At 37.6% G+C, this 23,957-nt stretch overlaps 1 protein-coding gene and 2 long non-coding RNA genes across 3 annotated transcripts; 1 reads left to right on the top strand and 2 right to left on the bottom strand.

Moving 5' to 3' along the window:
• Positions 1-636: 636 nt before the first annotated feature.
• LOC311295774 lies at positions 637-2,110 on the bottom strand. The gene is made up of 3 exons (XR_014628384.1): positions 1,965-2,110; positions 1,149-1,273; positions 637-1,025 (listed from the first exon to the last, which is right to left on the bottom strand). It is a non-coding gene; the product is annotated as an uncharacterized lncRNA (long non-coding RNA).
• A 4,128-nt stretch (positions 2,111-6,238) lies between these two features.
• Positions 6,239-7,765, top strand: LOC311295775. Its single transcript, XR_014628385.1, has 3 exons — positions 6,239-6,437; positions 7,129-7,253; positions 7,377-7,765. It is a non-coding gene; the product is annotated as an uncharacterized lncRNA (long non-coding RNA).
• A 5,914-nt stretch (positions 7,766-13,679) lies between these two features.
• On the bottom strand, positions 13,680-16,592 carry LOC311294789 (granzyme B(G,H)-like; the record flags this gene model as incomplete). The annotated part of the gene is made up of 5 exons (XM_084415817.1): positions 13,680-13,774; positions 15,444-15,621; positions 16,031-16,166; positions 16,280-16,430; positions 16,529-16,592. The coding sequence occupies 5 exons, from the start codon at positions 16,590-16,592 to the stop codon at positions 13,680-13,682; spliced, it is 624 nt and encodes a 207-aa protein (XP_084271943.1).
• Positions 16,593-23,957: the final 7,365 nt, after the last annotated feature.

The following is a 23,957-nucleotide window of genomic DNA, read 5'->3' as shown; positions in this document are numbered from 1 at the left end:
GTACCAAAATTAGAATATACAACAAAATGTACCTGTGGGGTAACATCCACTGCTATTATAGATAGCCAGACTGGTTTTTAATCCACTGTGATCCACTGTAACGTTGAAATGTAAATTTTTTAGTCATTTCACCATTTTAGCTTCAAGCTAATCAACACAAAATGATAGTTTTCACTCACCGAGATAACTTTGTTTTACAACAAGTGTTGTCTAATTTTCAATGTAGTTCAACCTCAAGGATATATTTCGTTTTCTAAATCAGTTTAAATCCTAATATTTACTTCTGCTCTGGCTCCCGTTTTTCCAGGCTTTTTTTTAAGGCAAGGCGAATGGCAGAAAACAGCAGAAGAAGAACGTTTCATTGTGCACTGCCACCTAGTGGTGAACTAGATATTGCACTTTACTCTAGTTTAAGTGTTTGCATTAAAGGTCATTTCAGGACTTTATTGGGGCAAAATTGACAGGGTTACATTTAGATGTGGATGATTAAGTTTTAGGCGTAGTGCAACCAGATTTCTCTAACATTGCGAGGTATCACGACACACAACGTTGTAAATAAACATTTTCAAAATGTAATCTAACCATATTTTATTAATATTATGTTAATTTAAAGTTTTTGTTATTAACAAATACCTTTTAACATCCGGCACAAAATTAAAGAGATCTCAGATCACAATCTACAGTTAGATATTCTCCTACTTAGTATCTTTGGGGTGTATTTTGTCACACCGTAGTGATGCAAAGTTCTACACTCTATGGACTAACTTATCAGACACTCACCACACTGATGTTAACATCACCATAAATTGTCTTTTCTACCATGATTGGAGCAACTATTGTCCCACCATTCTTTTGGTCAATTGTGAAGGTAAGCTGATTAGGGATCTGAATTAATAGCCGTCCGAATGATGTAGAATTATTATTATTATTAGTATTATTATGCTGTCGTTGTAGATGGTTGTTAGGCTGTTGGTTTGTCATGTTTCCAGAATGTGTTTGAATGCTCAGCGTCTGAACGTCACCATCTGTTAAAAAAAAAAAAAACAATTAAATACACAACCAAAACCATGTAAACATTATAGTAAAGCTTATTGAAGATTGAGAAACATATTGATTACTAACAAAGTAAATTATACAACTTTTCCTACGTTTGATATTCTTTTTTCTGATTTTTTTCACTATGGACTTGATCCTTTTTAATGCTGTTTTCTCTCCATATTTATTCTGTAGTTCCTCTACTGTGTCTTCCAACCTCCCTGTTGTTCCTCTCCAGCTGTGTTAACCAAAGACAAACAGTTAGAAGAATAAAATGTATGTACAATAGCAAAAATAAAGTTAACATAAAATAAACACATTCATACACAAGTTCAAAGTCAATGAACAAGCTGATGCTGCAGTGTTAGAGCACATGATGGACGGTGAACAGACGCACAGCAGGTTAAACCAGAGCTAAAACAATAGTCTATGTTAGGACAAAAGTATCTGATAATAGCTGATAACGGTCATAAAGTGCTAGATAAGGTGCAAGTAGCTAAACTAAACATTTCATATTTGACAAATGTTTTGAGAAATGTTAAACAACTACAAAAATAATCAACTTGTTTCTAATTTCTTTTTTTTTCTAAATTGTGATTTAATGTGAGAGGAGAAGAAACACATAACATGTGTGCATGAATGAATGTGTACAATTTAATAAACGTATTTACCTAACACCCATAAAGTAAATTAAGGCTAAGTTCCTTTTTGTGGACAAAGTGAACTTTGGAGTGCTTACGGGGTCAAAAATAAGTGCCATTTGGAACTCTTTTATCAAAAAAATATATGTTGATAATGATTAGTTATGCCAAATGATAGTTTGGCATGCATGGGATTGGTTGTCCATAGTGAGAGAGAAATACTTTTATTATAGAAATGGCTATTTTTTATTCTATTCTTTAATCCACAAATAAAATAGGTTTTTATACCTGCTCAAGTACTTCTTGATGAGTTTCTTCTGTATTAAACAGCGAATCTTCTCAGTCAGATCGTCGCAAGATCTCAGGAATCCTCTCACACTGCTCGTGTTCACGCGTTCCATCGCTGCACTTGTGTGTATGACTCGAACGATTCAAACTTCCATAAAGCGCACCAAAACAGCAGCGCGGAGATGTGACGTCATGTGTTGAGCGGGCGCTCGTAAAAAGCACATCTTTGCATTTCTTCTGAAACAACAATTTTTAACATCACTAGCGCAACACTTATCGTATTCCCGGGTGTGATTGTAATGTTTTGTATGGCGTTTTCTTTACACTCTCCCCGGATATCTGTTTCCTGCAGTTAGCTGTAATGTTAGTGAACTCTAGGTCTTCTCTTTGTTCATATACGACAGTATTCACATGAATTGGCTTGATTTGATAAAATTATGTTTTAAACCATCATCTTCACTTGAGACATTTACATTATACCGTCCTAGTTTTTAAATAGCGCTAAAATGTACATTTTAACCCTTTATGCGGATATGCCGCACAAGGTTCTCTGTTCTCTGGTTCTGTGTTTTTAAAAATAAAGACAACGATACCTCTTTCTATAAGCGACCCTTAAAATCTGTGCATACAACAAAACACGTGTAGGTGTACGATGATTTATCAGAAAATTACTTTTGTTTGAAGAAATACTTAAATCAGCTGGTGCTTGATAACTATTGAAGTTATGATGCGATATTTATCACGTTTTCATTTTAACTCAATACTCTATGAACTTTAACATCTTGTTGGTCAAATTAACTTAAAGCCTGCGCAAAATGTTTGTTGCGAACAATTCACCTATGCTGAGGCGAGAGGCGGACCCCAGTCGTTGTCATGATAAATATTTCAGGACATCGCACGATCTAGCTCTACTAGCCACAGACTGAATTAAAAGACAAACCATTCATCGCCGCTAAGCTAGAAGAAATCAGGACGAGACTTCTGGACAAACCCTGTGAGGAAATAGTGCACGACGTCGTTGATCTCTGGGAAGGTCTCTCGATCGTGAATGGAGAGTGACCAAGACCCCACCAGTAGCCTATGGGTGCTGCCAGTAGCCTAACCAGCTGTATGCAATTCCTGTTTAAAGGACATTACAGACACCAGATGACCGAACTGATGAATAAGATTATTGCGGATGCATCCCACCCTGATACACCGTGTTATGAAACTGTGCGTGAGGCAAATCTCAAGAAAAATATGATACATATAAGAGGACTGGCTAATTCATGGGACGATTTGACGGACAAATGCGCTTATGGTACCGATCCGCCTGATGTAATGATAAAACAGGTTCTAGATATGATGTGTGAATCACAATCCCTACTAGGGATCACCGATGTGCTGTGTACTTGTACGTATGTGGCGGATGTCTGTACCGAGCTGGTAAAGAATTCAAAAGAATATGACTCCGATGATGAGGATGATGCTGTTCAAATTGTCGAAGTGATTAAAAACGTTGAAAAAATTATCGAAATGTATGTCGATTACATCCTAGATCGTAACATGATGGCCTGCCGTGACTTTCTTTTCTGGTTAGATTACCGTTGACTTCATTTTACTTAGACTATGCATGTAACATTGTTATATCCAATTGTATTATATTTTATGGTATAACCATTTTGTACTAACATCATTATATTCAATTTTACTTAGATTTTGTTGTACTAACATTATTATTATTATATCCATGTATATTGTATTATAATCATTTTTACTATCTTCTATTATATCCATTTTTACTTGTGTTATATTAACATCATTTATCCATGTTTACTTATATCATGTATCCTGTAACTTTTTTAATAAAAGATTGATTCAAACCACATGTACGCGTTATTCTTTTGCATCGGTTGAAACGGCAGCATGTCGGAGCTCATGAAAAAGGCTTATTATACACCCTCCAACCCCGGCTCTTTAGGGGGTAAAAAATTATTAAAGGACGCCGTCTTAAAAGAAAGTGGGGTCCGTTTAAGCGATAAAAAGGTTTCAGAATGGCTGGCTGGTGAGGATGCTTACACATTACACAAAACAGCCCCTATAAAATACAAACGAAATAGAGTGGTTGTGTACGGGGTCGATACGCAGTTCCAGGCCGATCTAGTCGACATGATCGCCTACACCTAGGATAACGACGGTAATAAATATCTACTGACGTGCATAGACGTATTTAGCAAGTACGCGTGGACTCGCATACTCGCGTCACCTGGTCCCGAGGTCGCTAGAGCGTTCGAGTCTATCCTCGAAGAGGGCCGTGTGCCACAGAAATTGCAGACGGATCAGGGAAAGGAATTTTTTAACAAACAATTTCAAGATGTAATGAAAAAGCACGACATTAATCATTTCGCTACCGCCACCGATTTGAAAGCCAGCGTCGTGGAACGATTTAATAGAACGTTAAAGAGTCGTATGTGGAGATTTTTAACGGCTACAAATTCCCGACGATACATAGATGTTTTACAAGACATTATGCAGGGGTACAACACCAGCCATCACCGAAGTATCAGAATGAGACCCGGTTACATGGATATGTCTCACCAGCGCCCTCCGGCTTGTCACAATCTTGGCATGTGTCGGGAACAGGAACGCCTTGACACCTTTAAGAAATGGACTCCTGCTGCATTATCTCCGGCCGAGCTTGCCAAAGCTGGTTTCTACTACCTTGGCCAGGGCGACAGAGTGGCTTGCTTCAGTTGTGGAGGCCAGCTTAGCAACTGGGAACCGGGAGATCGTGCAGTATCAGAACACCAGAGGCATTACCCCAACTGCCGTTTCGTTCGAGGTGACTGTGCAGATAATGTACCTTTATCTAGCCCTTTCAATGTATCGGCAATGCAACGGTGTGAAGAAAGGTTGCTCACATTTGTCTACTGGCCCTCAAGAATAACTGTTCGACCAGACCAATTGGCTAAGGCTGGTTTTTACTATGTTGGTCGTAATGTTGACGTGAAGTGCTTTTGTTGCGATGGTGTACTCGGATGTTGGGAGTCTGGTGATGATCCATGGGTAGAACATGCCAAGTGGTTTCCAAGATGTGAATACCTCTTGCAAGAAAAGGGCCAAGAGTTTGTTCATCAGATTCAAGCAAGATTGCCAAGACTATTTGAGCAGCTATTGACTAATGGAGACAGCGACTCAAGAGAATTTGTGAGAGAACAAGAGAACAATCCTGTGGTGAAGTCTGCTTTAGAGATGGAATTTGAGTGTGGCCCGACGCCCCAGACAAATGAAGCTGCATCCCCTAGTCAAGATCTTTCAGACTTGCCTATGGAGGAACAGTTAAAAAGACTTCAAGAGGAGCGCACATGCAAAGTTTGCATGGATAAGGAAGTGAACATTGTCTTCATCCCCTGTGGTCACCTAGTTGTGTGCAAAGAATGTGCACCTTCTCTGCGCAAGTGCCCCATATGTAGAGGATTTGTCAAAGGCGCTGTCCGTACTTTCCTATCCTAAAGTTTTCCTATCATTTGCATTTAACTTAATAAATAATAAAAACAAAGGAGAAGTTTATTATTTTCACTCAGTCCAGTAACAAAATTTGTTTAAACATTACACGTTTAAAACATATGGCTAAATTGTTCACCATAAGTTCTGTTACACACATTTAGAAAGTAGCTAGGATGCGCAGGCTTTAAGTTAATTTGACCAACAAGATGTTAAAGTTCATAGAGTATTGAGTTAAAATGAAAACGTGATAAATATCGCATCATAACTTCAATAGTTATCAAGCACCAGCTGATTTAAGTATTTCTTCAAACAAAAGTAATTTTCTGATAAATCATCGTACACCTACACGTGTTTTGTTGTATGCACAGATTTTAAGGGTCGCTTATAGAAAGAGGTATCCTTGTCTTTATTTTTAAAAACACAGAACCAGAGAACAGAGAACCTTGTGCGGCATATCCGCATAAAGGGTTAAAATGTACATTTTAGCGCTATTTAAAAACTAGGACGGTATAATGTAAATGTCTCAAGTGAAGATGATGGTTTAAAACATAATTTTATCAAATCAAGCCAATTCATGTGAATACTGTCGTATATGAACAAAGAGAAGACCTAGAGTTCACTAACATTACAGCTAACTGCAGGAAACGGATATCCGGGGAGAGTGTAAAGAAAACGCCATACAAAACATTACAATCACACCCGGGAATACGATAAGTGTTGCGCTAGTGATGTTAAAAATTGTTGTTTCAGAAGAAATGCAAAGATGTGCTTTTTACGAGCGCCCGCTCGACACATGACGTCACATCTCCGCGCTGCTGTTTTGGTGCGCTTTATGGAAGTTTGAATCGTTCGAGTCATACACACAAGTGCAGCGATGGAACGCGTGAACACGAGCAGTGTGAGAGGATTCCTGAGATCTTGCGACGATCTGACTGAGAAGATTCGCTGTTTAATACAGAAGAAACTCATCAAGAAGTACTTGAGCAGGTATAAAAACCTATTTTATTTGTGGATTAAAGAATAGAATAAAAAATAGCCATTTCTATAATAAAAGTATTTCTCTCTCACTATGGACAACCAATCCCATGCATGCCAAACTATCATTTGGCATAACTAATCATTATCAACATATATTTTTTTGATAAAAGAGTTCCAAATGGCACTTATTTTTGACCCCGTAAGCACTCCAAAGTTCACTTTGTCCACAAAAAGGAACTTAGCCTTAATTTACTTTATGGGTGTTAGGTAAATACGTTTATTAAATTGTACACATTCATTCATGCACACATGTTATGTGTTTCTTCTCCTCTCACATTAAATCACAATTTAGAAAAAAAAAGAAATTAGAAACAAGTTGATTATTTTTGTAGTTGTTTAACATTTCTCAAAACATTTGTCAAATATGAAATGTTTAGTTTAGCTACTTGCACCTTATCTAGCACTTTATGACCGTTATCAGCTATTATCAGATACTTTTGTCCTAACATAGACTATTGTTTTAGCTCTGGTTTAACCTGCTGTGCGTCTGTTCACCGTCCATCATGTGCTCTAACACTGCAGCATCAGCTTGTTCATTGACTTTGAACTTGTGTATGAATGTGTTTATTTTATGTTAACTTTATTTTTGCTATTGTACATACATTTTATTCTTCTAACTGTTTGTCTTTGGTTAACACAGCTGGAGAGGAACAACAGGGAGGTTGGAAGACACAGTAGAGGAACTACAGAATAAATATGGAGAGAAAACAGCATTAAAAAGGATCAAGTCCATAGTGAAAAAAATCAGAAAAAAGAATATCAAACGTAGGAAAAGTTGTATAATTTACTTTGTTAGTAATCAATATGTTTCTCAATCTTCAATAAGCTTTACTATAATGTTTACATGGTTTTGGTTGTGTATTTAATTGTTTGTTTTTTTTTTAACAGATGGTGACGTTCAGACGCTGAGCATTCAAACACATTCTGGAAACATGACAAACCAACAGCCTAACAACCATCTACAACGACAGCATAATAATACTAATAATAATAATAATTCTACATCATTCGGACGGCTATTAATTCAGATCCCTAATCAGCTTACCTTCACAATTGACCAAAAGAATGGTGGGACAATAGTTGCTCCAATCATGGTAGAAAAGACAATTTATGGTGATGTTAACATCAGTGTGGTGAGTGTCTGATAAGTTAGTCCATAGAGTGTAGAACTTTGCATCACTACGGTGTGACAAAATACACCCCAAAGATACTAAGTAGGAGAATATCTAACTGTAGATTGTGATCTGAGATCTCTTTAATTTTGTGCCGGATGTTAAAAGGTATTTGTTAATAACAAAAACTTTAAATTAACATAATATTAATAAAATATGGTTAGATTACATTTTGAAAATGTTTATTTACAACGTTGTGTGTCGTGATACCTCGCAATGTTAGAGAAATCTGGTTGCACTACGCCTAAAACTTAATCATCCACATCTAAACATTATCATGGTTTTGTTGTATTTTAAAACACTGTTTTTCTTATTTCCTGATTTTCATTTTTCAGGCCGATATTTGTAGAAATAAGCAAAATACATTTATAAAAACAAGTTAATGGCCTTGTGTCAGAACACAACAGGTCTTTTTATTGTAACTTTGAAAAGTGTAATACAGTATTTGATTTTTACAAATACCTAAACCAACGGGCCTAAGCTGTTGACCCCTGAAGTTATGACTTCTGAAGGCCTCTCATGTGTAGATTCGCTCGTTGAAAAAAATGGTATTTTATTAGCTAAAATCATTGTCTGTATTCATAAAATATGTCCTCATGGGTGTAAAATGACCTCTGCCAATGATCTGACTTATCCTCGTAAGCGAAACATTACTTATCTTTATTTACATGGGGCGGGTAAGTCCAAGGAGGCTTCCGTGTCGTTCCGCCATCTTGAAACACTATAATAACAGAGAGGGACAAAAAGCGCTAGCCTAACTCAACACGTTTCATCATCAACACTACTATAGTCAACAGCACATTCAAAAGGACCATCAAAATAGTGTTACGTTAAAAAGGCGTAATTGACAAAAATTGTAATTCTGAATTAAGTAATAATTATGACAAAAAGTTTAAATTAAAATTATGACTATGCGTCATAATTATGAGATGAAAAGTTTAAATGATGATGTACTAAATGATAAAGTAAATATTCCATAGTGAAATTTTCTGAATTCTATATAATTGTATTTGTGAAAATGATTCAGTACTGAAACAGCATTTATGAGTTTTTACATATCTTGTGCTTGTTTCTGCAGTTCGTGTAGGCCTCTAAGACTATGAATTACTAAAAATGATTATTGAATAACTTGAATTTTGTTGACAATGTAAAAAAAAAATAAAAAAAAAAATAATAATTGTCTTCCCATACCGGGAGTCGAAACCCGGGCCACCTGGATGAAAACCAGGAATCCTAACCGCTAGACCATATGAGAGACGTTGATACTGCCCCAGACAAATTTGAAAAGGCTGCACAGTACATTATAATGCTGGATCATAGTTATGCAGGAGAAGGAATCCTCATCGCCTAAAAGCTAAATCTTAATTTATCGGTATGTAAATAAATATCGGGATAGCTTTTCCCCATGTGGAAAGAGCTAATGAAGGAGAAAGACTTTGAAAGGGAAGTTGCCTGATTTCTTCTCGACAGGTAAGTCAAAGGTATGGTCTAAATTACAAGCTTTTTTCATTGCTTGGTTGTGTAAATCATTATATAGCTGCCATAACAGTAGAACATGTATCGTTAAACTCAATGATGTGCTATTGGAAGCCATGTTGTCATAGCTTCTTGACACATTACGGCTACCGCAGTTGCAACACGCATTTGAAAAAGCGAGTAGATGGGAGAACCACTAGATGGGAGAAATTCTTTTGGGAGAACTAACTTGTAGTTGGGTCTTTAACAAAAAAACAAACAAACAAACAAAAAAGCCTCCACAATCGAGGAGGTCAAAGGGCATCCTTTCTGCTATAGATAGTATCATCAGCTCTCCCCAAAGTCTATTCATGCGGCCACCAGACAGATTTTAAACACCAGATTTACACTTCTACATATATTTTGAGTAGATAACCGATATTCTCAGAAAAGGGTTTCACCCTGTGTGATTCCACACTGATTAAGGATAGTTCGGGAGATGCAAGTAAAAATGATATGATCTTATACTTTGAATTAAGACGAGTAAAATTAAACATTCGCTCAAGACCAACTTTACTTATGCCGTGTCAGTGATTTTGCAAATGATACAACTTAGTCTAAATAAGAGCAATGTGGAGTCCTCGGATTTCTTAAAAACAACACAACAACAAAACTTTGACAACATGTTGTATGGACAAAAGATCTAAGATGCCCAAGCACAGTTTTTCAACAATCTAATGTTTTTGAACAGACGTTGTTTATTAAAAATAATACATAAGTCTTCTTAGAAGATAAATATAAGATATGATTTTAATAAAACTTTAAAGATTTGATTTAAACTTTTAAGGTTATGCTTTTAAATGAATTTAGTATAAACTCTGGATGTACTCTGGAAAGGCGTTAGCAGACTAGATTTACTGTGACATTGTCCCCCGAGACTCATCTGCTCTGATACCCTGTTTCTTGAAGCTTCAGTTCACACTGTGGTTTATCTCTGAAGGATCTGGGGCTGTAAGGTGTTTTTGTTTATATATTTATTTAGCTAAAACTTTGTTTACATTTTAGTAACATATGTTATTAATAATAATTTAATTTAAAATAGAGATTAGTTCATTTTTTAGAACCGTGTGTGTGCACAAAATTATATTAAATGATTTGTTTATTTATTTCATTTTGAAAATGTACAAATGTAGTTTTCTGTGTTTAGGTGTACGGTACAAAATTCATTATAGCTATGGAAAGCCCCCACCATAAAAATTGAAACCCCGCATGGACAAAAAAATGCTGATTGAATCTTTTCATATAAATGAGATTTAAGACGACTAAAAAGAACAGTTTTTCTACAATCTAAAGTTTTTGAACAGACAGACATTGTTTAATAACAATTATACTTTAGGTCACCGTTAAACAAAATCATTACAGTAATCTTCTAAAAGATAAATAGAAGATATGAATGTATTCAAACTTCAAAGATTTTATTTAAACAGTCTTTTAATTTTAAAAGATCATATTTAAACTTTTACGATTATGTTTTGAAATAAATTCAGAAAGATGACGGCACGCTAATTTACCGGAACCTGTCACAGACACACGTACACACACACACACACACACACACACATACCATTTGTCTGGTGCTTCATGAAATCTTCAGTCAGCAGACTTAGATGAATTTTATTTTTTATCTAAAACTGAAATTTCAGTAGATTTTTTTTTTTATTTATTTTTTATATACTTTTAAAGAACAGAATGTTTTTCAACTTTAGTTAAATTAGCAAGATAACCATTTTAATGTATATAAAGAACGGAATGTTTTATGTAATATGATTTTTATTCTTTTGTTTATCAAAAACAATTGGATCAATAAGATATTTATTTTATAAGCATTTCATTATATACTTTTATAAAGAACTGAATGGTTTTCAACTTTAGTTAAATTAACAAGATAGCTATTTTATTTTATACACTTATAGGCCTAAAGAATGGAATGTTTATGTAATATGATTTTTTATTCTTTTTGTTTCTCTAAAACTGAATTAAATGGTTTCAGTAGATTTTTGCTAAGATATTATTGTATATCATTTGTGTGAAATATAAAACATGATTAGGGACAACTCTCTTTTTCTCACTTTTGCAGTTACCTCTGGAATGTGAGGGTGGATGTCTGCGTAGCAGAGATATCAGTGTTTAGGACCGATTCAGCGAATACAGATCGTAAAGTCAAACGGACTGCTAAAATGACCAGTACACAAACACAGAAAATACACCCAACTCGTGTGCACAAGAGATAATGCTTGTATGACACAGTCTTCAAACTTTCTGTCAAAACCACATGATCTACGACTAACTAGGACAATAGGGCAAACCATAACAACAACATATGCCGGAAAGACACCGGTAGATAAAAACTGTCAAAACACATGATCGGTCAATACGACAATCCATTTCCATATCTATACACGCCAGAAAGGGCGGGACAGCTCAACGGTCAACCGGAAGGGCGGTGACCAGATGTCATATCTAGGGGGCGGGACCGGAAGTCATCAATCATTTTGACAGGTGCCGTAGGGTTATAACTACTCATAATACTGGGCGACTTTAATATAAACTGGCTGGAAAAAAGTAGTAAAATTAAATTAAAAGTTCTAGTAGATAAATTTAAATATAAACAGCTCATAGACAAACCTACCAGAGTCACTAGAAGTAGTAACACGCTGATTGATTTGATTCTTACAAATAGGCCTGAAAGAATAACAAAAATCTATAACCTCATTACTGGGCTCTCGGATCATAATATGACCTTAATTGTTAGGAAACTGGGTAAAAAACGATTGACTTATTATAACCAAGAAACAAAAATACAGAAAATAGGAATTCCAAAAGCAAAACAAAATAACTTTGAAGAAGAACTGAACCAAATAAACTGGGATAATGTTACGCAAGAGTCCAATGTGAACCAAAGTGCTAATATCTTTGTCACTAAACTGAGTAATACGATAAAAAAGTTTACTAAAACATGGACAAGTAAACCAAAAAAACATTCCCTCCCATGGTTTAATGGAGATATTTGGCACATTATGAAAAAACGTGACACTGCACGTAAAAAGTCTATGAAAACTAGAAACGGCACAGATCATCTAATTTATACTACACTTAGAAATCAAGTCATAAGCAATCTGCGTAAAGCCAAAACCAACTTTTTTACTAAAAAGATAGAAGAGGCTAATGGAAGTAGTTATAAATTGTGGCAACACATAAACTACTTAACCAACCCTGCAAAGAAAAAGCACACTATGATAGATTCCATCAAAGTGGATGGCACTCTTGTTAATAACAATGAGTCAATGGCAAATGTTTTTAATAATTTTTTTATAGACTCTGTACATGAACTAGCAAACAAATTTAAAAACAAGGTGACATGTGTTGAAGATGTTAATTTAGCTAACACAGGCCTTTTTAAAATCCAAGAAGTCTCTTCTGATAAAGTTAAAAAGATAATTACAAACATAAACAACTCCGCAGCAAAAGACATCCATAACTTAAGTATGATCTTGATTAAAAAACATCAGGACAGTCTGCTACAACCAATTACATATTTAGTTAATCTTTCAATTCGGTCAAGTACATTTCCACAGTGCTGGAAGCCCGCTGTAATAACACCAATCCACAAGTCAGGGAAAAAGGACACACCCAACAATTACAGGCCTATTGCAATTCTACCGGTTGTGTCTAAAATCCTGGAGAAGGTAATTGCAGAACAACTCATTGAACATCTTGAGTCAAACCAGCTGCTGCATCCTCAACAGTTTGGTTTTAGGCGCAAATACAGCACCGAAACAGCTAATTGTTACTTGCTAGAGAAGATCAAAGGGCCTCTAGACAAAGGGCAAGTAGTTGGTGCTGTATTTCTAGACCTAAAAAAGGCCTTTGATACTGTGGATAACAGCGTGCTAATTAACAAACTCCAGCTCTTCAAATTGTCACCTAGTTCTCTTACATGGTTACATTCATATTTAGAGGGAAGGCAACAGTGTGTTAAGGTTAATGGGGTGATGTCAGATCTCTGCCCTAACAACATGGGGGTTCCTCAAGGATCAGTACTGGGGCCATTGTTGTTCACAATGTACATCAATGACTTCCCAGATAGCTGCCAAGGTGCCAACTGCCAGCTGTATGCAGATGATACAGTCATCCATCTATCTGCTAAAACCCCAGCTATGGCAGCGCAGCAGTTGACACTTGCCCTAGTAGACATCTCTAAATGGTTTGAGTCATCTCACCTAACCTTAAACATGAAGAAAACTGTTGCTGTCTGTTTTTCAATTAAAACAAGACCTTCTGACAGCACCTTTGAAGTAAGCATAAACAATGAAATTATTCAAGAAGTAAAAGAGACCAGATATCTGGGAATTATTCTTGACAACAACCTTAAATTTCAAAGTCAAGTCAAAAATGTTTGTAAAAAGGTCAAATCCAACTTGAATTGTTTACGTTTTATCAGGGGGGATCTGTCTCAGCAGGCCGCCCTGTTATACATGCATGCAATGATTTTCTCACATCTGTCTTACTGCGTCACATCCTGGTCACAAACCTCTCCGTCCACACTCAAGCCGGCTGTTTCAGTGTACAAACAGGCAGTCAAGGTATTTGCCAGAAAACCTATGAGATCACATCACTGTGATATCATTCATAGACATAATCTTTTTACTTTTGAAAACTTTATACATTTTAGTACTCTGAAATTGGTTTTTAAATGTTTGAACAGTCATGTGTCGCCGCTGTTTTCTGCTCTCATTATTAGCCGTCAGGGCTCACTTAGACCTTCCACCAGAGCCTCAGTCAGTGGGGACTGTGTTCTTCCAAGATTTACAAAATCTTTTGGTCAGTCTAGTTTCTCTTTTAATGGATCGAGACTATGGAACTCTCTGCCCACTAACTTAAAATTGCAGACAGACATGATCAGCTTTAACAGAAGTCTGAAACAATGGCTGAAGTCAAGTCAAAGCTGCACACATGGTAATGCTTATTGAAATATATTTTGATGATGTGTATTGTTTACCCTCTTAAATATTGTACTGTTTTGCATTGTGTTTTATATTCTGTATTTTGTTGTGTTTTGTGAAATGTGTAGCCTCCTATGGACAAGTGTTGCAAATTAGCAGTTTTGCTATAACACTAAAAACAATGTATCTGGTTTGTCCAATGCAGTTGTTATGTCCATATCAAATAAATAAATAAATAAATAAATGTGAACCGCCGTCTGCTCCGGTCCAGAGACACGATAGCACAGAGCGGATCATAAGCGCGAGTCGGCTCAGACCAGAAAACTTATCTGACTTATTTGAATTCTGCACAGAATGCTATATTTTAAAGCGATATGGTGGGGATTAGGAGGAAACTGCTGCTTTACTGAGCTCAACTGAGGCTCTGGCCAAGCTGTTTTATAAACTAAACGCTATTGGCTGTTATTATTAGATGAAATCATACACCAAAATCCTACACTGAATACACCATGTAGCGGTAATGAGCAGCTGGTAACCTAGCAACGACATTACGTTACGCTACCTCAGAAGCCTGTACAAAATTGTATTCCGAGGTGCCTTAATGCGCAAACGCTGCCTTTGAAGTCATTGCCTGGTAGGGCAACTTTTACACAGGGCAACTTTTTTGAGCAATGTTGTCGGGCAATGTTGCCTGGGCACTTTCCCATTGAGAATGGGCAACATCAGTTGTTTGTTGTCTACTCGTCAGTTGTTTGGAGTATACTTTACAAAAGTTTAGAGGTTTAAGAGTTTTAAGTTAATCTGTAAGCAGTAATTCATGTATGAAGTAAAAAATAAATTAGTATTATAGTAAAAATTAAGTAATAAAATAAACCCATTATGCTTCGTTATATAAACAACCCAGTTTGCTGGGTAAATTTTGTATTTTTTTTTTTACTCAAATCCTGGAGGCCTTTCCAGGACTGGTTTAATTCAACTTAATTTAATTTAGACTAAACAAATTGTTTTACTTATAAAATATTTTCTTTTCTTTTTTTTCAGTTTTTCCCCCTTCAAGTACATATGAGCTGTACTTGCATGACTGAAAATTGAGGGTGTTTCCATGATGGCCACCAAGTGACCTGTTAAATGATTATAAAGCGTGCAAAAGTCTGTACATTACCATAAAGTCTGTGAATATATATATATATATATATATATATATATATATATATATATATATATATAATGTTTTTTTTTTTTTACACATACGCTGCAGGATCCACCATTGCCATATGCACAGATCATCTTTGAGGCCAAGAAGCTCGATCCCCATCTGCATTGACAGTCTGCCTGATTTTTTGTAGTCGTGTTTGCCTCCATTAGACGATCACTCAGTTGGCCATTAGTCCACAGTGTTCCCCAGCCGGCAACACTACAGAGAGTACCTGTTCCCACGTCTTCTCCTTTCTTTGGTAATGATATCAGTCTAACTTTGTTGTTTAGTTTGACTTTTTTCTTTAGCTGTAATTAAAAAATACATTTTTTTATAAAAAATCTTTTATAAGACTGAAGTTCAGTTGATTATACTTTTGTTTTTGAGGTTTGTACAGAAGCCCTAAAGTTGATTTTATTTTTTAAATGCCTCTGCTTTTAAAAGTGTTTTCTTCTTATAACAGCCACAAAAAATGCTTCAATGATATTCCAGTTTTTTTGTTGCCTTTTTTGCCCATTTCTTTTTTGTTGCAACATAGAGCAATATATAAATAATGTAGACCTAAAGAGGCACTTGGCCATTTACATATAATGATTTAAATCCCTTCAGTAATTTTTAAGGCAAGAAATTGTAATAGAAAATCAAACATAGTGGTTTGTGCTACTGTTTCCTGGTCAGATTTTCTTTTGAACAACTAAAAGTATTACAGGTTGTTACCCTCAAAAGCATGATGTCATTCTGAAAAGTACTGGGTATATAATCTGGATGCGAGATGTAGGACTTCACTCTAATGACATCCGAACTCTTGCTGTACCTTAAGTCATGAGCACCAACCACAACCAGAATCTCATATCTGTATAAAGAGGATATTGGAAATGTGTATTTATGTCATATGATACACTGTATGGTTGCACTGTAGTTGTTGTCAATACTCAATATTGCAGGTCATACTAAACAAGTTTTTACCTGCCATAGCAATGTGCAGCAGTCAATACAAGCTTATCAGAAATGAGGAATCCACCACAGATATGTTGCCCATTCGTCTGAAGAGAAACCATGTATGGTCTGGAGTGGGGTTTGGCTTCCCTGCCGTTCACTATACCCACATTCACATGAGCTGAGAGAGAGAGAGTGCTGTCAGTCAACTTATTCAGCACATACGAATCAAACATTCTTAAAAATCATCATAATTTACTGTTATATAATCAATCTCACCAGTGAAGGTCAGGTGTGGCAGCAGAGAGGCCAGCAGGAGCAGAGAGATGATGATGATGGTCATGATGAAGAAGATGATCAGTGAGCTCTCACTGGCTAAACATGGTATAAATATACTTTAAATATGGGTGGTGACATTAAGCGGCACGTTACTCCACCTCCTTTAAAAAACAAAAAGTGTAGTATGAGCAACACAATGATTAGAAAGTACTGTTCTTGTTTATCCATGCGGTCTTGTATTGAAGCCACAGATGGTTTGAATTATTAGATTTAAGTTTTAAAAAAGCTGAATTTATTATACCATTTTTGTTTGATTTTATCCCAAATATTGACCAACAGTTGGCGTTTTTCAGTCTTTGCCCATTCAAGTTTATATGACCCGTACTTGCATGACTGGAAATTGAGGGTGTAACCAAGATGGCCCTAAGTGAATTAATGTGAAATTACTTTTGTGCTCCCCATGTAATATTGCAATTATATATGGTTGTGACCATGAGGACACTTAGCAGTATTATTTAACAGACTGATCAATATTCTGTTCAGTTAGTCTCACCAGTGAAGGTCAGGTGTGGCAGCAGAGAGGCCAGCAGGAGCAGAGAGATGATGATGATGGATCAGTGAGCTGTCATGACAAAACACTCACTGTGTCTGAATATGCAATACTTGAACTTGAACTCTACCATCTATATGCATGGGCGTCAGCTCATGGCAATGCTCTGGCTTCAAGGGAGCGTACTTCGAAAACCAAAATGAAGTGAAGGTTAGAACTTTTCGCTCGACTCGAGCCATAGTGGTGTGAGGTAGAAAGATACAGAGCTGAAAGTGGAGTACTCAGAACTACCTTGTATTGAATTCCATAATATGTAGTAGGCGAAAAGCAGTATGCAACCAAGTAGTATGTCTGAATTCAAATATGTATATATATATATATATTAGGGGTGGCACGGTACATGAAAAAACATCCGAACCGTTCGGTTCGCTTGTCTCGGTTCGGTGCGTGTGTGCGTCGCGCGGTTCGCACGGTTCGACGCATGCGCAATGTAGCCTTGTGCCCGTGCTACTGCTAATACAATGCTAAATCATAAATCAGACAAATGTAGAATAACATTACAATGTCCAGCAATCGATTTAAATAGTACACTGGGTTTACTTAGACATTTAATGAGATCAACTCCACTAGGCTATATGTTGTTTTTTTCACGTGAATAAATAGGCTACATAGATCGACTGTTCCACGTACCGGTATGTACTTTAATGGTCCAGTGGCAGAACTTGCCAAGCGTGTCAAAGGTTCTGAGTTCTAATCTGCACTCGTATATATTTTTCTTTTTCATCAAAACCGATTATGTTTATCAGCGGTTGTATATCAAGCAGGGACAGATTTGTATGAATTTTGTTTTGTGATTTCATCGGAACGAATAGAGTAGCCTAGAGTCTCCTCAACGGACTGAAGCGCGCGTCTGAGTGAAGAATGTGCGGCCGCTGCGGTGTGTGCGCGAGCCACGAGAACACTGTATCAGCGCCACTGATCGCAACGGCAACGAGCACTTTGATCACTTGATTAAAAAAAACACATTTCAGCGCTAGATTGCTTCTTATTTAACAAACGAACGAAACGAATACTTTGCTAGTTAACTGGAAATGTTTTATTTATTTGTATTGGTACATCCGTGCTGGGACATAATATCAACCCTGGCAAAAAGTGGTGACAAATAACTGTCCGACACAGCCCAGAGAAGCTGCGTTTTGCAAACACACCCCATTTATGAAATAAATTAATTAATAATTAGATAATTCAGCTATATATCATATGCTGAAGTAAATTTTTGGAGTGTTAAAGATTAAAAGAAAAAAGAACAACAAGAACCGTACAGAACCGAAAACCGTGACCCTAAAACCGTGATACGAACCGAACCGTGGGTTTTGTGAACCGTGCCACCCCTAATATATATATATATTGTAGCAACACTGACTTGGCATCCGTCCAGATGTTCTGAATTAGCGAATCCTGATTGTTTCTCTCCTGCTAAAACACATATGAGCATATACCTGTTCGTATTCAGAAAGCTTTGAATAATGTGGCTTGGTAGCATGTCTCCAAGTTCGCAAGCCAGACCGCTGGTTAATGTTTACCACGACTTAATGAAATCAACGAACAGGCCCCTGTTGTTGCTCAAACTATCACGTGCTGCGACAACACCCATTTTGCTATGTCTAACGTTTGTTCTTTGTGTACTGAAGGCAAATTAAAAGACTGGCTCCTTTCAGTTCTCCAGAACTATCTGCTTCCCTCAGCATCAATTCTACAACGCCTCAGGCTGTTAAGTGACCGTGCCACAGAACTACCTTTGTCTTTGCTGAGTGCCATCTTCAGATTAAAACCCTAACCCCTCACGTGGTATGCACCACGAGATGCAACCGATGCCGACCTCACAGATACACACAGACACGCACATTGCCATATTTGGACTTCCACTAGTAAAATTTCATTTTACCAACTATTACAACTGTATAAAGAGGGTTCCGGGTGATTTGCATGTTCACCAGTGTGATATTAGAATAGTTGTGTTTTTGGATTACAGTAAGGTAATTTTAAAGTGCCTTTGTTCAACCAAAATAATGTATCTCTATGTTGCTATCTTTGTCAATATTCGTCCTTAGTATTGTTTTAATCCCCTTTGCACGACGAAGGAGATTTTTGATAAGAGACTGTGATAAACGTTATTGTTCCATGCGTGTTAATTCCCCGAGCATAATATTATATTTTGCTCCCTCGTGATTCCACACGAGGGTCGGGCAGCATTAACACACCAAGACAATCTTCCTGCTGCTGATTCGTCCTTCCCGAAAAAGGAGGCGTACACGGGACACTGATAAAAAGTCCAAACCTTCTCTCATTCTTCTCTTCTCTCATCGATCGCTCTGACCTCCTCCTCTTCTCCCTCCTCCAAAACTTTGGAAACCCAAGTCCGGACCGGCTTCGGCCTGCTTTTCTTTTCTTCTCTTTTATTTCTTTTTATGTTTTTCTATAGTCTAGTTTCGTTTTCCGATTCGCCTCTGTTCATTCACGAGCTGAATGAACTTAGCCTGAATCATTCCCGGCAACTTCACCTCAAAGAAAGAGACTCTTTGAACCTCCCGCGCTCGGAGCGCTCGCGCTCGCATGGAAGACACAGCACGCGCACGCCTCCCCTCAGACGACTCAAGGCCTCATTATACTTCTGCGTCGGACATACGCCGGAGCCTATAGAGGGTTTTCACCTACGTCACGATTTGGTCAGTTACCCGGATGCGCGGCCATATTGGAGGTACTCGGATGTAAACAACGGCATGGATTGCACTGTTTATGTACTATTGAACACATTGTTACACTAATTTCTGATGTCTAAACCACGGGAAAAACACATGGAAGCTGCGAAATCATATAGAGAAGGACTTGGTAAGCAGGAAAGAGCTCAATTTTGACAAACTTAAGGTAATATGTGGTAAAGATCTGAACGAGCTAGCTTCTCTAGTCCTTACTTCTTTTTCGTATCCCGACATTGGCTACGTTCAGATTGTCAGTCCAAAAAAAAGCACATGAAATCAGTTTCAAGCTACATCCATATGTGGTTTAATATCCTATTCAAATCACATATCAGGAAATCCACCAGTCTGAACGCTCTTTCTCGTGGTATGTGACTTTTCCACGCCACGTAAAATATAAACATCAGACGTTGTTATAGGGAACATGCTGAAAGTCGCTGCCGAAACAAGGCTGTGTTGTTGCAAAGTGCCGGACGAGCAGAAAATTATTATTTTTGAAAAGTATTTTGAAACCGGCGCGGATGAAAAAGAGTTGTGCATACAGTAACCTACCAGCCTCCTACAGTTCTGCAGCTCGAGACGCAGTAGTCCAGCGCGGCGGCTATACATTTCCACATTGTAAAATTTAAATAAGAGAACATTTATATTGCAAATGCAAACCTCTCCATCAACGCAACATCATTGCCGTATTGTCAAAGAGCTGCGTGGACACACAAATCGGTTCTGAACAGTTGCAATACAGTGTGGAGTGTGGACATCATTTTAGATCATATTCCAATCGGATACAAAGATAATCGGATTGACAGTGTGTATGTACCCATAGTTAACTATTATACGTCAAAATTTTAGCCATAGTTAACGCTTCATTTACACATGTGGCTGATGCTGTGCCTCTCAACCACAAACGCCATCTTTCATCAGTTTTTTGCACTCTTCTCTTTAACTTTCGGCAGTCTATAGAACTAGAAATGTTTTTTCTCGGTGCGACCGATGAGTACAGACCAAAACTTGACCATTTTTCAGAAGCAATAATCAGCCAAATTTGCGAGTCCGTTCAGTTCAATGGCACTGTTTACATTCAGTACCTCCAAAATGGCCGACTTCCGGATTGATGACGCGTCGTGAAAACCCTCTATACGCCGTAGGCAACGTGTTGGTTTTAATTTATACTTCTGTGTCGTTGTCCGCGTTGACGCGCACCTGGGGAGCATGAAACCCCGAGGGAGGGGTTCTGGCAGACCAATCACAGCGCTTGTGTCCGCGTAGAATTGACGCGTTGTTACATTTTTGGAGAGGTGCACGTCAGGGTACGCCGAAGGGTACGCGCGCTACACACAGCCTACGATCTCATCTCTTATCCCCCTCTCTCTCTCTCTCTCTCTCTCTCTCTCTCTCTCTCTCTCTCATCCTTTTCTGTCATTCATATCTTTCTCTAATTCTGATCATTTTATTCTCTCTCTCACTGTTATTCGTTGTCTTGTATTGTTTAACTGTATTTTATGTACATAGACATATAATCCGTGTGTAATGTGTAGTTTGATATATTCCTTAGTTCAGTGCTTTAAGTGGCCCAAAAGAGGTGCCAGTACTCTATTAATTTTTTTTATTTTTATTTTTATTTTTATTTTTTTTGCTGACTCCCCTCCTCCCCTGAGGTAACAACAACTGAAGGGGTTTTATATACAGCAGTCAACAGACGACCTTATAAAAAATAATAAATCATTTTATTAGTTTGTGGATTTGTTTGAGCTAGAAAGAGCTACTGAACATAAATAAAATGTGCAAAAATGGTATTGAAAAAATACCCTTAGAAAGAGCTACTGTAGAAAGAGCTACTGAACATAAATAACGAGCTCGAACTTCTCACCACACCGGCACCCAGTTTGCAAGTCTAAATTAGTTGCTTACATTTAAAAAATGAGCATACAATAGCATAAAAAGTATTTTTAATGAACATAAAGGTCCATGTTTAGTAAAAATCTTCATGAAACTTAATGAAATATTTAGTGAAATTAGAAAATATAAGATATTGTTAATTTATTTTGTATACACATTCTCATATCCATATATTTTGTTTTATTGTCACGAGTAATAATCTCAGGGTTTACTGGGTTTTACACGATTCTGTTTGTAGTGTGTTATTGGTGGTGGTGTACTAAAATAAACATTGTCACGTGTGTATAGCTTTCATCTTCTCACCGCTAATTCCTGATGGTTTAGAGGACAATTACTCGAGTCGCCCCTATCGTTTCAAAGAATAGTACAACGGCGAGCGCGGATTGCGCGCGCAGTCTGCGGAGACTCGCGCTGCGGAGCCAGGCGAAAGTATAAACAAGGAGGAAGCGTGCATTGTGAAGTAAAGCGGCAGCGCAGACAAAGGATTAAAACAGATGTGCAAACGAGCGTACCGGTACGCTAAAAGCACGTTCTGGGCGCACGGACAGGTGGCGGTACGCTCAAGAGCTATATTTGGAAGTGGCGGTACTGAGTACCGGCGCGTACCGGCCCACTTAAAGCACTGCCTTAGTTCGATGTATTAGTCCAATTATTAAATTCCATATGTCCTTGACTGACTCTGTTTTAATTGCCCATGTTACGAAGTCACTGAAATGTCGATCTTAGCTAAATGCTTTATCTTGATACGATTTAAGTAACCTAATCTTACAAACCCAGAGAGTTGTTTTCTTTCAAGGCCTGGAAGGGATACTCTTTCTTGTGTTTGTAAGAAGGATAATTTTCCTTGAGAGTTAAGTTAATCTTACGTTTAATGTTTGCGGGACAAACAGATTGTTTGATAGCTAAATTAATTCCAGTAAAGTTATCCCATAACTTCGAGCTGAAATAAGACTATATTAATGACGAACCATAACCCGTTATGGTAATCATTCATATATCAATCTAGTTCAGCTGCAATAAATTAATATAACTGTAATATGCAAAATAATAATCATATTCATGATTATTAAAATTCCCTATAGATCATTTGAGCTAATATTAAGATTAATGTACAACCCATTGTTGCTACAATATATATATATATATATAGATATAGATATACACATACACTCACCTAAAGGATTATTAGGAACACCATACTAATACTGTGTTTTACCCCCTTTCGCCTTCAGAACTGCCTTAATTCTACGTGGCATTGATTCAACAAGGTGCTGAAAGCATTCTTTAGAAATGTTGGCCCATATTGATAGGATAGCATCTTGCAGTTGATGGAGATTTGTGGGATGCACATCCAGGGCACGAAGCTCCCGTTCCACCACATCCCAAAGATGCTCTATGGGCTACGTGCACAGGCGAAGGAACAAACTTCCGGTTTGTCTAGAAGTTGGCGTATTCATTTCCGGTCGTTCTATTTACATCCTAGCAACCAAAGCGGAGCCGTCGGCGTTGTTCGCAAAATGAGTGGTGCTGGTGTACGAAAGAAGTACAATGTACGAGGTACATTTAAATTGATGAAAACTGTGGCCGGCTCAAATAATCACTGCTGTGTGCCAAGTTGCTCGGCTTCAAGTCGACACAACAGCGTATTAAGTTTTCATCGGTTTCCTCAGGAGGCTATCCTATGTGCTAAGTGGCTGCACAGAATACGGAGGGCGGAATTTACAGTAACTCAAAACACGAAGGTATGCAGTCGTCACTTTGAAGAACATTTAATCCGGACGACTGCTAAGGGTAGACGGGTTTTATCACGTAATGCAATGCCATCGTTGTTCCACTGGAACGACTACTCTGTGAAAAGACGTGCCGGGGTTTGGGAACGGCGTACTAAACCCTCGAGTCCAGAGCCTGAGCTGGAGGACATCGAGGATGAGGCCATCTCAGAGGAAGCCGTCCCGATGGAGCACGAAGCCCGACCCACCGTTTGTGTTGACAAGGAAGAGTACGAGAGGATGAAGGCAGAAATTGAGGCCTTGAGAGAACAAGTCCAAACTCTCCATCTAAACAGTTCTTTTGGACTTCAGCGATTTGCCTCGTCACCTGAGGACATTAGATTTTACACCAGGTAAGATGTACAATCCCACTTTCTGTTTTCAGTGTTGGACAGTAACTAAGTAAATGTAATCCAGTACCTACTTTTCTTGGGGAGGCTAATTATGTGAATTACTAC

Source organism: Rutilus rutilus (genome assembly GCF_951802725.1).
Source record: "Rutilus rutilus genome assembly, chromosome: 8".
Classification (NCBI taxonomy): domain Eukaryota; kingdom Metazoa; phylum Chordata; class Actinopteri; order Cypriniformes; family Leuciscidae; genus Rutilus; species Rutilus rutilus.
The sequence above is the reverse complement of the archived record's forward strand: the minus strand, read 5'-3'. Positions and strand labels throughout refer to the sequence as shown.